This window comes from Gambusia affinis, linkage group LG02 (genome assembly GCF_019740435.1).
Source record: "Gambusia affinis linkage group LG02, SWU_Gaff_1.0, whole genome shotgun sequence".
Classification (NCBI taxonomy): Eukaryota; Metazoa; Chordata; class Actinopteri; order Cyprinodontiformes; family Poeciliidae; genus Gambusia; species Gambusia affinis.
In genome coordinates, this window is record NC_057869.1 from 22,341,438 (window position 1) to 22,354,323 (window position 12,886).

At 39.9% G+C, this 12,886-nt stretch overlaps 1 protein-coding gene across 3 annotated transcripts; it reads left to right on the forward strand.

Annotated features, from left to right (window-relative positions):
• Positions 1-177: 177 nt before the first annotated feature.
• Positions 178-11,981, forward strand: LOC122821320 (coiled-coil domain-containing protein 81-like). 3 transcript variants are annotated; one of them, XM_044099125.1, is made up of 13 exons: positions 178-236; positions 2,350-2,534; positions 2,631-2,705; positions 2,788-2,959; positions 5,540-5,645; positions 6,300-6,378; positions 8,822-8,917; positions 9,873-10,042; positions 10,135-10,213; positions 10,734-10,844; positions 10,949-11,058; positions 11,145-11,270; positions 11,583-11,981. In XM_044099125.1, the coding sequence occupies exons 3-13, from the start codon at positions 2,637-2,639 to the stop codon at positions 11,659-11,661; spliced, it is 1,197 nt and encodes a 398-aa protein (XP_043955060.1). In that variant the 5' UTR covers positions 178-236; positions 2,350-2,534; positions 2,631-2,636; the 3' UTR covers positions 11,662-11,981. The 3 variants fall into 3 exon arrangements, with proteins under 3 accessions (XP_043955060.1, XP_043955051.1, XP_043955068.1); XM_044099116.1 differs by lacking the exon at positions 178-236 and having other exon boundaries at positions 1,866-2,534; XM_044099133.1 differs by lacking the exons at positions 178-236; positions 10,135-10,213; positions 11,583-11,981 and having other exon boundaries at positions 1,866-2,534; positions 11,145-11,269.
• Positions 11,982-12,886: the final 905 nt, after the last annotated feature.

The window sequence follows — 12,886 nt, forward strand, 5'->3', positions numbered from 1 at the left end:
TCTATCTATCTATCTATCTATCTATCTATCTATCTATCTATCTATCTATCTATCTATCTATCTATCTGTCTGTCTTCAACAGGGGGTCAACCTATCAGGATTGGGGACCTTCACATTTTCTCTGCAGAATTTCAATACAGGACACGGGTTCATCAAGGTCCATCATCCCATCTTCATCTTGGCAGGGAAACTATCCCAGTCTTTGGGTCTACACCAGGTCAGGTGGTTGGCCGAAGGTGAGCAAATGTGCAAAGAACAAACTAATAGGCGGCTCTTTTTGATGAGCCACAATTACAAATGTATTATTGCATTTTGGAATAGCATGTCTTTGCTTAGTTTTCCCTCTATTGTTGCACAGTGAATGTTGTCCTAAGAAGTCAACTAGCCTATCGGGGGTTTTAAATGTTTCTCTATTATAAATTCACTTGTCTTTAAAGATGCCTTTGCAGAAAAGAGCCAAGGAAATAATTGACCCCTTAGGGTCATGTAAGCTAACTTAGGGAAACCTTGACATGCAGGATAACTGGAGCTTGGAGATTTTGCTCAAGAGGAATAATTAATCTGCAGTAACTCTACATCAGTATCTGTCTACTGTAGACAGATACTGTCTACCGTACAAAGTTGTAAAAAACAAAAAAATATTTTGTTCTTTACAACTTTGTTCTGTTGTCGCTTTTGTATTAATGTTGGTATCATTCAGAGAAATGTTAATAATGGCAAAGAAAAGAGGAAATACAAAAGAAATTATGTTATTTCATACTTTAAGAGAAGAAAGTCTTAAACCCAACTTCTCTGTGAAAAAGTAATAACCCCTGTACATAACTGGTTGTGCTATTATTATTGTTATTACCGTATTATTATTATTATTAGTAATTTATTTTTTTAAGACAGATGGGTTCTAGGTTCTCTATCTGTAGCTTGTTTCATGTTGACACATAGGTTCTTTTTCAAATAATTTTTTTGTTGTTTTTTTTTCTGGTATGGCACTCATCAGACCTGGTTGTCGTTCTCCTTTCATGGATGAAATCTTTTGAAAATTGCTTGTTTTTCATAAGATTACCCTTGTCTGACGTTGAAATTTGCTCGATGATACAAAGCATTCAAATGTGACAAAACAAAGGAATCTGTGAAGGGGACCCATTTTGTTTTCCCAGCACTGTACAGACTGTGACACAAAGCTGACAGTCTTTGATTCTGTATCGTATTACCTAAAGCCATTCCTTAACTTTTGTTTGTGCTTACAAGTTCTACCCTCTTCTCGGAAGATGCGTTTACCTGCGAATCTGTCAACAAAACAAAGCTGTGATACAGTTTGGAAACCCCCCCTGCCCACGATAAAGAAACAGATAAAAGAAAAGTCTTCTCATTATCAGGGCAAAGACACTTCTTAAGCTGGACATCTCCCACGATGCGATTTGATCTCTAAAGCTTTGCAGGGATTAATGCAGAGAAATAAGAGTCGCGTTTTGCTGAAACTAATCAGACATTCTGGAAGTCCTTAATTAGTTTCTTATCCAGCGGTACCTAGTTCTTGGGCATGTATCACATCACTACAGAATTACAGGAATACCAGCATAGCCATTCCGCTCGATTCTCATCTCCCTCCTGTGCTTCATCTGGGATTTGCCCCATTGAGCTTGATTTCTCAAGATGCATTTCATCCTGGTAAATTGGCAAAGAGAAGGAGGAGTTTTGAACAATGATGTCAAGTTTCTGTGTTGTTTTAAAATTGGGATTTGCCCATGATGGTAGTTTGGCAATGACAACAGAAGAAGTGAGCGACGCCAATCAGTCCGTGCTGGCCACGCTTCCAAGTATTGAGCAATAAAAGATGGAAGAAGACAAATGTTTAAGGCATTTTATTGCTGGGAGAGACAGCAAAGATGTGGTGGGCTCCTACTCCCCATGAGGTCGTTTACAGGGCACGCAATTTCCAGGCAGCGTCATAGTGTAGCTAACTTCACGATCGAGCTGGCGTGTCACACACATCACAGCCAAACATTAGCAATTGGGTTAAATCAGGTCCACCGTTTCTCAATATCCGAACATCCATACACTCATACGAAGCAAAGCGTTGAATAAGGGGGGCTGGTTTTTTACCAGGCAAGAAGAACACTGATATTTATCTCCACTGTCTGACAACGTAATCTCTTAGAGTCGAAACCTTTCTTAAGTCAAACCTTTGCTTTTTCAAAGCAGATTGTAATTTCATTGACCACTTCCACTGAAAAGCTTCTGATGATTTGATGAACAATACAGTCTTACCTTGATTTGAAGTAATTCCCCAGAATTTACTAAGTTACACAGTAAATACAAAGCAAGATATGACCCGTGTATTGTCCGCTCCAGCAGCACACGTGCCTGTAGTGCCTCTGAACTTTGCAGCCGTGTCACAGCAGACGCCCTACAGTCGAGACGTCGTGGAGGGCTGCGTTAGAGAAACTCTGGCAGCGCTGCACAGAGCCTTAGCATCAGAGAGGAACATATTCCTCCCTTTCAAGGGAATTGGAGTTCTGTCCTTCAGGAACAACAAGGTGACCACCAGTCTGTTCCGGCTAAGTTTCTGTTTCACTTGTCCAGATTGATACGGCAGCTGTACCAATTGTGTTCTTTGTCTGCATATCTGAAAGGTTCAGATGAAGTTCAGCAGGGATTTCATTAATACAATCAGTGGGACACATCAGACGCTGAAAGATTCCAGCTTGGTAAGGGATTAAAAGTGTGTGTACATTAGCAATGAGTCTGCAGAGATATACCTGCAGATTAATTGTACTTTTGTCCCTGTAGAGAGCTGGGAGCAGCGTTTCCTTGTCATCTGGTGACGTTACTGAACTTCAAAGGCCACAGGCTGCCTGCCATGTCTCCCTCCCAGCTATCGGCTTTTCTCAGATGGATAACAAAGGAATCAGCAAAGAAGGCGGAAACGTTTTGCCATCTGGGGACCAGAGGAACAAAAAAGGTGAAACGGATCTTTGCTGAAAGGCCCTGTGCAGCCTTGGCACATCTGGACAATAAAGGAATCTACTTTTCTAATATTTAAGGTCTAGAAAAGTATTGGAGAAAAAAAAAAACAATTTTATTTTGTTTAATTTCCTTCAATTACTAAAAGGTAAAAGGTCTAACACTGAATGTGGTTCAATGGGATTTTCACACTGATCTACATTAATTTGACCTGCTTTGTCCTTTCATTTCTGAATTTACACATTAAGTTTGAATTTTTATGTATTTTATTTTGCTTTTGACGAACAAACTAAAGGCTCATGGGCTTAGGAATTACAAATGAACAATTGTTCAACCTCCCTGGTGTCTAAATTCAGGCTGAGCTGGACGAATGTGTGTGCAGGGTTGTCACTCGCAGCTGCTGCCCATCAGCCTCATCACAGAGGTGCTTATAGAAACCACTCAGCCTGATAACCAGATTTCACTCCCACCAAGACATAATCAGGCATCGTTTTTCTTCTCCCCTATGTTATGCTTGACTCACCCTGACACTAGCTCTTTGTTTCTCTACTCGGAAAGCCGTTCCTCTTCTTCCTGAAGTTGTGGCTTGTGGTCTCCTCTTTGGTCTCTTTGTCCGAAGCAGAGCTTGTTCTCCTGGATGCTCCTCATGCTGCGCTCCTGCCCTGGTCGAATTCACACTTGTCTATCTGCTGATCACCTGCAAGTCCGACCTCCAACAAAAACCACCAGCAGTCGACAATACCAGAGGGAAAAACAAGAGAACGGTCAGGCTCAGATCAATGGAGCGACAAACCTCCTCCCAGTTTCTTGACTCCTCTAATAGCTGGAATGTTGAACACTGTTGGATTGTTCGCCTCTCCCTTCAGTGTCCTCCCCTGGAAACACACTGAACTTTTCAATCCTGTAAAAACTATCCTGACATCTGCCTTTTTGATTGTTGCCTCCACCAGAGTCAATATCAAAACCAGATAATACAATGTAGCTCTTGAACTGTGTCCATTTTTTTTATTACACGCTAAAGATATCAAAGCTCACAAAATGTGCTTTCAAGAATTTGTATGTTTTATGAAACTCCAATCCTTATTCAACAAGTCCAAGAGTCACAGATTTTGAAATAAAGGTGAACTTAGTTCAGATGCCAAAATATAATAAATGTAACATTTGTTTACCTTTCAGTTGGTGCGGTTCACTTTCACACTGTACCCTTTAAAAAAAAAATTTAAAAACACAGAGCGGAGTTCACTTTTTTGGTCCGCATCAGAGATCAATTATGCATTCACATCTCAGCAAGCGAACTGGACTTTCTAGGTAAACGAACTATGACCCTGATTAAAGCAGACTGAATGGAGCAGGTGTGAATGCAGAATGAAACTTTGAAATGAAAAGCGTACATGTGGGAACCCAGAGCTACTTTCAGCACAACTCCATCAAAACAGTGTATGTGCTGCAATTTTTTTTTGCTGCACTTTTTCCCTTCCTCTCAACTTTCCTCAGACAGTTTAAAGAGGCTCGATCCACACGGTGAGGATGAGAGACTGTTGTTGAATTTGAAGTTCAAAAAGAATAGTAAAAATAGCATCATGGCGATTTAAGAAACAGAAAGCAGATCTGTTTTTTGTAACGTCATTTATTAACCAATTCATGACCTTATCTTCATCTGCCCTTTGGTCATAGACTTTCCTGCACTCTTGTTTCAATTTCCAGATATATTTGTTTTACCGACAGTGACAACATCGCTTGAGCTTTTCAGGGAAGCTGGTATTCATAGTTTTTCTTTAGTACTCTGAGTTATAATCAGAACAGCATTTTTTTTTTAGTTCTCAGTGAAGAAACTCAAGCCTATTATTGTAAAGGATTAAGCTGTGTTTCAATATGACCAATAGATACATCTAAAATCAATTAGATTTATCATACAAAATATTTCAGTAATTCAGTTTAAGAAATTATAAATAATAAAGGGTTGTATTTGGAGTTGTAATTCTGGGTCATTTTAACGTTCATAGTAACAGAAACCCTAAAATCCAGTTTCATTGAATATTTACATAGTACATCAGACTAATAAAAATACATTTGAATACAAAAATGTATATGGAAAAGTAAGTCACTGTTGGATACATGCACTCACTTGATCAGGGCTTCTTGCCAAGTTGAGTTCGGACTCAATAAAATAGAGGATTGAATGTCTCCTCAAATCACCAGCGACTGTGGAAACTTCACACTGGACCTTGAGCAAGTCCTGTTCTGTAACCTTTCATTCTGCTAGAGATTTTCAAATTCAGTCTTAAGCATACGTCCGACAAAAAAGACGCTGTTGGACTGCTGATCAACAGTTATGTTTTTAAAGTTGCTTATGATGTTTATGGTTCAGAGACAACAGTTACGTCCTGGAAGCATCTGTGTGACGGCTCTGACTTTAGCTTCAGTCCACAACTCGTACATGTCCCCTAAGATGTCCCCACGACGTGGATTAGATTCAGTCTTTAGAACGACATATTTTAATAGCTTCCATCGTGAAACCAAGACAGTTAGCAGAACCTTAAAGCAGTGAAGCCACTCAGAGTGTCGTGTTTCTTTGCAGAGGTTCCCCAGCAAAGAGAGTCTAAATCCAATCAGTCACTGCAGATGAAAGCTGTTGGCCTGACTGAGGAACTGAATCCAATCCCCCCTGCGGAGCCCTCAAGCAGGTAGTCAACACACACGTGGATGAAAACACACACAGAGACTTCATACGGCGGGTCAGTTTTCAGCGCTCTGAATAAGCAGGTTAATTAGGGAGAGCTGAGAGCTTCATGGGGGTCTCAGATTAATGTCACTGCCTCTTTAACAGCTTCAGACGCCATAAATGATGTAGAACGGACAGATCCTCCTCTGTTCCCCCCTTCTTTTCACTTCAGCCTTCTGCTTGGACAAGCACACCTGAAGCCTTTATAATGCAAATGGTACATGAAAGCAATCTTTGGAACAAATGTTAACACAAGAACAGTGAGTTCATCAAGGAACGTCTGAAAGGAAATCCAGGAAACTCTGAATCATGCTGATTCTTTTTGTGCGTTTCAGGAAAGATACACAATCTGAAGTGCACATGTACTGTAACCAAACACCGAAACCTCTCCATGGTTCACCTGAGAAAATATGAAACTGTTTCAAACCTTGAAGTCTTGTGTAAAATTTATGTTTTTTTTGGGCTTTACATCATGTTAGGATGTTATGTTTAATGCTACTGATGGAAATGTGTTGAGGTTGAGAAACTCTTTGTCTTTTCTTTTATTTCAAACATCCTGTCGGTCTTTCTGATGTGTGCAGCAGTCTGCTTCTACTCTCATTCCCACTATTCCCAGTGTGCTACATGAAGAACCTCCCAAACTGGACCAGCATCTCAGAAATGTCAGCTGCTCTGGTCAGATCCTTGCTGAACAGGTAAGTTTTCACAGTTTTTTTTCTGTATTATCTTTGATCAGTCATGGATACCACAACTTTTTCCATTGATGTAATTGGTAATTGAACACTGCTGACTCATTGTTTAATTAATATCTGCGTTGCTATCTTTACAATCTACAATTGTGAGTGTATCCCACTTTGGTCATAGTTTTAATTTACTGTGGCTATAGTTCAGTTTATAGTTCCTCTTGGTGAGAAGTCATCTACCAAATGACGCCCACCACAGCAGCAGTGATTTTCCTCCTGAGTGAGGATGTTGTGACAATTTCCTCAAAAGAAGAAGAAGAAGACTCCTCCAACATCCCTAAAGTTACACAAATATTTAAAGGGTCAATATTATATAAAATAAACTTCTTGAGTTTTACATCATGTTATTCTCTCATCAAAAACTTACCAGGAGTGTTACTCTGATTCTTTCATGCATTTTTGAGAAATCCTTTAATCTCCCGTGGCAACCATTCAGCTGTGCAAAATGCCCGGGTGAACCTAGCTCTGCCTTAGATCTGTTGCTTGCAGCCATGTTGATGTTTTTTTTTTATATAGAGATTAGAGGTCAGGAGGAGAGTGTGGGCTCTGCAATTCACTGAATGTGGTGGTTTGAGCAGGGAACACTTCTTGCTCTATAAAACATTCAAAATTCTTGACATGTTATAACCAGTCCTAATGCAAAGCTGTGTCAAATAAATTTTTCATAGAATGAATGGATGAGATTTAAAATGGGGTTCACACTGTGTGACTGTCAGCAGTTTTTTCATCGACTTACTATTGTTACATCTAAAGTTGATCTATGGGGAATATCAAGCGATGTTTAGCGTGACAACATGACTTGTTACTGCAACTCATAAGTCATTATTGTCCCTTTTTTCTAAGTTATGACCAGACCAAATAAAAACAACAGTGATAATGTTTGTGTATTTATTGTTGAACTGATATTTTTTTTGTTGGATCATTCTGACAAGATTCCACTGTGGACTCATTGTGTCACACACACCCAACATATTATATAATGTAGAGTATGCTGACTGAGAGAGGTTCAAGTCCTGTTGGGCTTTTTTTGGCACAATGCTTGCCAGGCTAAGAATGCAGCTACTGTTGCTCTGTGCTTCCGAGAGACCTAACTTTCCAACTCTCTCCGTAGGAGCTGTGCTACTTGTGCATGCAGTACAAGTAGCTGCATGCTACTTGTGCAGCTACTTGTGCACAAGTAGCATATACAAGTAGCTACTTGTACATGCACTTGTAGCAGGAGCTACAAGTGCATGTACAAGCTCATGGAAACATTTTACTGCTTAAAGAACAACTGAGAGATGAGCAGGAGATGAAGCAAGAGCTGGTGTGTGCCAGTGTACATCCAGAACTCACCATTTTATTTGTATTTAGAGTTTTAATTACAAAAGGCTACATTCGAGGTAAAGGAGTGCTGTGCAAGTCTGAAAAATGTGAATACGACTAAAAAAAGAAAAATCTCCTACGTTTCCGAAAAATATCTTCCTTTAGTTGGAAAACAACTGGGGCTTTACTGTTATGAGTATTAATTCATCTTGATAACCTCATTCTTTTTAATACTTTTGAATTCCTTTCTGGAAAATCCTCTCCACATATCAGGACGAATTGTTTCATGGAAAAGCAAACCAACTTACCAGCAAAATTAGGGAGTTCCTGACTGATGACAGGAGTTCCCAGATAGAGTCCAGGGTCAATAAACACAAAAGAAATGACCAGGAAACAGAGGACTGGTTCATCCAGAAAAGGACACATTTAGAAGCTGCTCGATCCTGTGACGGTGATTCACCAGAAAATGTTCCCTGCAAATAATGACATGTTCTGATTCCTGAAACAGAAAATTCCAACGAAAGCTCAGTAATGAGGGTAACTCCGGCCATGGATCTAATACTGAACTAGAGGAAATGAATCCCTCTCACAAATCTCTGTTTACTAATTTAAAAAAGGATACTCTGTGAACAGTGGTTTACTTAAGTGCTCTCCATTGGCTGAGACACAGCTGAACAAAGCAGAGCGTGTTGTGTGATTTATTGAGGTCACCTTACCTCATTTTTCCAGTGAAGATGAGATCGGATCCCCACAACAATAGTCGTAAACTCTTTGTTACGGCAAAGAGTTTGTCGTAACAAACTGCTGAAATTAAATTTGTAGGTTCCCCCGTTTCTGTGATGTTTCAGCCATGTATGCCAGTATGGAGATGAGTGGCCATCGACATTATTGCACCCATTCCAAAGGTGCTTTTCTCAAAACTAGAACAATCCCAGTATTGACAAGATGACCTTTGTGTAAAATGAAACGACTACAACAAATTAAATTTCCACATCCATAAGAATACGTTTAATTACATTTATTTATGTAAAAGTGAAAAAATGCTAATAATGATTGTCAACATGTTGATTGAAAGTGTGTTTGTCTTCAGGCAAAGCTAACTGAGCGGCGTGAACAGGCAAAGAAGGTGGCTGCGTTCAACTTGCTCATGTCAAGACAGGAGAAGAGCTCCTGTTTCGACTGTCCTGTGAGTAAAAGTACACATAAAACCAACAACCTTTACACATCCTTTTTATTGTACAGCGTCATGGCAACGGTGGTTACCGTGGTAGCAACATGTAGGAGAGCGGTTTGCACCAGTGAGTTGGTTTGTGGGAATTTCTTAAGGTGTTTTTAATTGCTCATCTATTTGCAGTTCAGTGACTTATTGTGTTTGCTTCTGGTCACATGCGTCAGTTTTATGTTTTGACCACGATAGAAAGCAGTTTTACTTTACTGGAATCAGTTTGGTTTGTTTTAGCAGGAAGCTTAGATATTTCTGAAAGAACTGTGATAAAGGGGATGGGAAACATGACACAAGTAAGCACAGCAACTTTCCCTTTTGAGGCTGTAGTTCACTGACCTCTGAAGACCTTTTAAGTTATATTTATCTTGATTTTTTCCAGTTTATATGTCTAATCCATGACTCATCCTCATATGCTGTAGTTGTTGAGTTCCTCCAGGTTCTGTGCTTGAAATGAAGCTCTTCCAAGTTTTTGCTTGAAAACTTAAGTAAACTTTATGTCCAAGTCACAGACTCCTCCAGACTGCTTGGCATGAAATTAATTTGTTATTGTTATAATTTTTGCTTCATTCTCACAGATAATAAAATTATCAAAATCAGACATTACCAAAATCCTGCCCACCAATGAGAGGAATGCAGACATACAGGATGACTGCATGTCTCTCTACTGGACTACTTTAACTGATCACATGTGGGCTTTGATGTTTAACAGGTGAACTGGTCTTACTGGTACTGAATACTGACGTTTTCACTGCAGTGCAGGAAGTTCTCTTTCCATGCCAGTGCACATGCGTCAGCATTCATTCCAGAATCCTTCAGATATTTCTTGTTCACATCAGGAGAATTTGTGCAAGACTAACTTAAGAAAAATATTAGTTTTTTTTTTTTTATTGCCGTGCCTCCTCCGGGTTGTGCTTAGAGATCATTCATCTTCCCGGCTCGACCAGTCACTCCCCCGAAGAGGATACAGCAGCATCGTTACAGGAGTGATCTACGGAGCCAGATGGAAAGGAGACAGCAACTCGAGGCTCAGGACCAGCAGTACCGCCTTCTTACAGAGCGACTGGACCAGATGCAGCTGATACAGGAGTGAGTTACTGAGCAACAAGTCAGATATCTGGATTTTATGTGTTTTGCAACCTGTGTGTGTGTGTGTGTGTGTCCATATGTTTCAATTTCAGGATCGCTTTGCAGAGGGCTCAGCAGCTCCGTGAGAACCTGGAGAAAACCAAGCATTACAGGAAGGCTCTGGACACTCAGGCTAGGAAACACAAAACCCATCCATCCATTTTCTGTTCACTCTTGTCCCTAATGGGGTTGGGAGGGTTGCTGGTGCCAATCTCCAGCTACGTTCTGGGCAAGAGGCGGGGTTCACCCTGAACAGGTCACCAGTCTGTCGCAGGGCAACACAGAGGCATACAGGACACACAACCATTCACACACACACTCACACCTATAGGGAGAATTTAGAGACCAATTAACCTGACAGTCATGTTTTTGGACTGTGGGAGGAAACCAGAGAACACGGAGAGAGAAACACGAAACCATCTCTGATTATTCATTTTTCTTTCGTTTACTTGGAAAGACTTATCTTTGTGCCCTTCCTGTTTCTGGAAGTGGCAATAGCAAGTAAATTAAGGTCAATGGTTGACATTAACGGTGAATATAATCTTTTTTTAATGTGCTTTACCAATGTTCATCCACAACCTCCTCAAACATAGCTCAGCATAAATTTATGAAGCATTTGCAACCAAAATGTTTTGTGTTGATTTTCTTTTAGGTGGAGGACAAGATTGTCACATCGTGTCCAGAGTGTCCGCCTGACAAACCAAGACCAAATCGCTGCGAAACAGCAATTAGGAGGGCAGAGAACCGAAAGAGAGCACAAAAGGTTACCTACCTTTTGATTTTTGATTTTTAGCTATTGATTGTTTTTTTAAGGGCCTGGGTATTCATCAGAACTGCTCTTTCACACATGTGTTTCATACTCGTAAGCTCTTTCATGCGAACTTCAGCGTTGCCACTCAGAGAAAGAGGGAGGAGATCCAGAATCATCAACTACAGCTGGAAAAAGAAAAGGAAATGCTAAAACACACTAAGACACAGTGAGGACATAAAATTTGATCCCAGAAAGAAATGCAAGGGAAAAAAAAGTGTGCAGCTAAAATGTGCTCCCCTGCCCTCTGGACAGGTTAATGCAGGACAACATTAATCGTTTTGAAAAGAAGCGTGCCTTCCGAAAATCCCTGGAGGACGACTGGAGTCGAAGTGTTGAGCTCAAACACAAACGAGAGGAAGAGGAGAGGCGCTTCCTGAGGTGCGTTGTTGAAAGACACTCAAACTTCCTGAAGCAGATAGAAATATGAATCTGGGTTCCTCAATTTAATTTCTTTTATTGAAATTTGTGGAAATAAAGCAATAAATTAGACGGGTATTCAACAGCGCACAATAAAACCATGGGAAATGAAAGGAAGGATGCAGGTGATTCCTGAGCTCAGACTCTACGTGTTCTGTGGAAGGATTGTAAATCACTATTCCATATCTTTTTTTTTTTCTTCAATCAAAATATAATTCACTTCGTCTCCAAACACGTTCCCCTTCTCTGCCTTCCATGCCTCCCTGATTACAGGTCTGCTGGAAAACTCCTGGTAGACAAGCTCGAAGAATGCCAACGCTGCTGGAGGTGTAGAAGGAGGACCACCAACTGAGGAGAAACCAGCGTATGGAAGGACTCGTGTTACCCTTCAGGTTCACAGTTTATGATCTGAAGCAGAACGAGGAAAACACTAACAAATTCAACAAGTTGTTGCTGCATTGCAGCCCAGCGCAATATGCACTATTTTAATTGTTCTTGATCACTCTTTCACAATTATCACACGCAATTCGTATCTGCTCTGTGTGCTTTATTTATTTTTTTAGTCGTTTTAAACTCTGGAAACTCTTTTCAGAGATCCATAATGAGTGTTTCTACAGAATAAGTTTTAAATAGGATTTGATGATTGTGAGCTTCATTTTATTGCTGTGCATTTATTATCATTAAATTAAGGAATTTCTGTAATGATACGAGCTTTCTCAGAGAGAATCTGTTCAAAACAGGCGACTTGTACTTAGAGAGATTTAAAGTGGAATGGAAATACCTTTACTTACACTGCAGAGTCTAAATGAAGCTTAATTAGTACTTAGGAAATTCTTGGGAAAAAAAGTATCCCTCAGTGTCCCCTAATTTAACCAGCTGCAACGTGAACAGGATTACAACACATTTTCTGCTGCAGTTACTGTGAATGAGTGCAACACCCCCTGCTTTGCAGTATTTATTCCACTCGAAAGGTTTTCTAAATAATACTCTTAAATCTCCTGGAACCACCTGCGAGTTCCTCAGAAACCACAACAAAAAGTGAGGCTGCAGAAGCCCTGTGTGGAAGATCACTTTCCATCCTACAAAGCGTGGGGATTTTTCTTTTGACTGAAAGATGGGAAATGGCAAAACAAAACAGTATCTCAACAAAACCACTCTGTTTGCCCTACATGTCCAGGCTTTGTACATGGCAGTGAATAACGTTTTAAAATAACAGAAACTACAGATAATAACAGCAAGAAAAGATTTTTTTCCCTCAAATTCTCCAGCTTTATCTGCCATTCTGTTTCACTTCAGGATATGCTTTTTTTTTTCTTTAATAAATACAAACATTAGTCCATGATATTGAATTTAAAAAAACAGATTTAGGAAACACTCTCCTCAGTAACTATTTTGATATATTCTGGAATTAATTTTTCATGTTATGCATGTAATCATCTCTAAAGTGATGATTAGAGGCATCTCATAAACTTACTAAGATTCCTGCCTATTTATGCCCCCACATGAGGCCCACAGTTAGAAAAAACCTGCTACAAAAGTAAGTTTCAACAAGAGGAACATGGGTAAGGTTCTTGCTG

Bases quoted from the DNA above. Each gene is read 5' to 3' on its own strand.
- LOC122821320 (XM_044099116.1), top strand. From the start codon at position 2,325: ATGACCCGTGTATTGTCCGCTCCAGCAGCACACGTGCCTGTAGTGCCT. The intron at 5,646-6,299 runs GTAGTCAACACA...CACTATTCCCAG, and splicing joins CCTGCGGAGCCCTCAAGCAG to TGTGCTACATGAAGAACCTC. The intron at 11,059-11,144 runs GTGAGGACATAA...CCCTCTGGACAG, and splicing joins CTAAAACACACTAAGACACA to GTTAATGCAGGACAACATTA.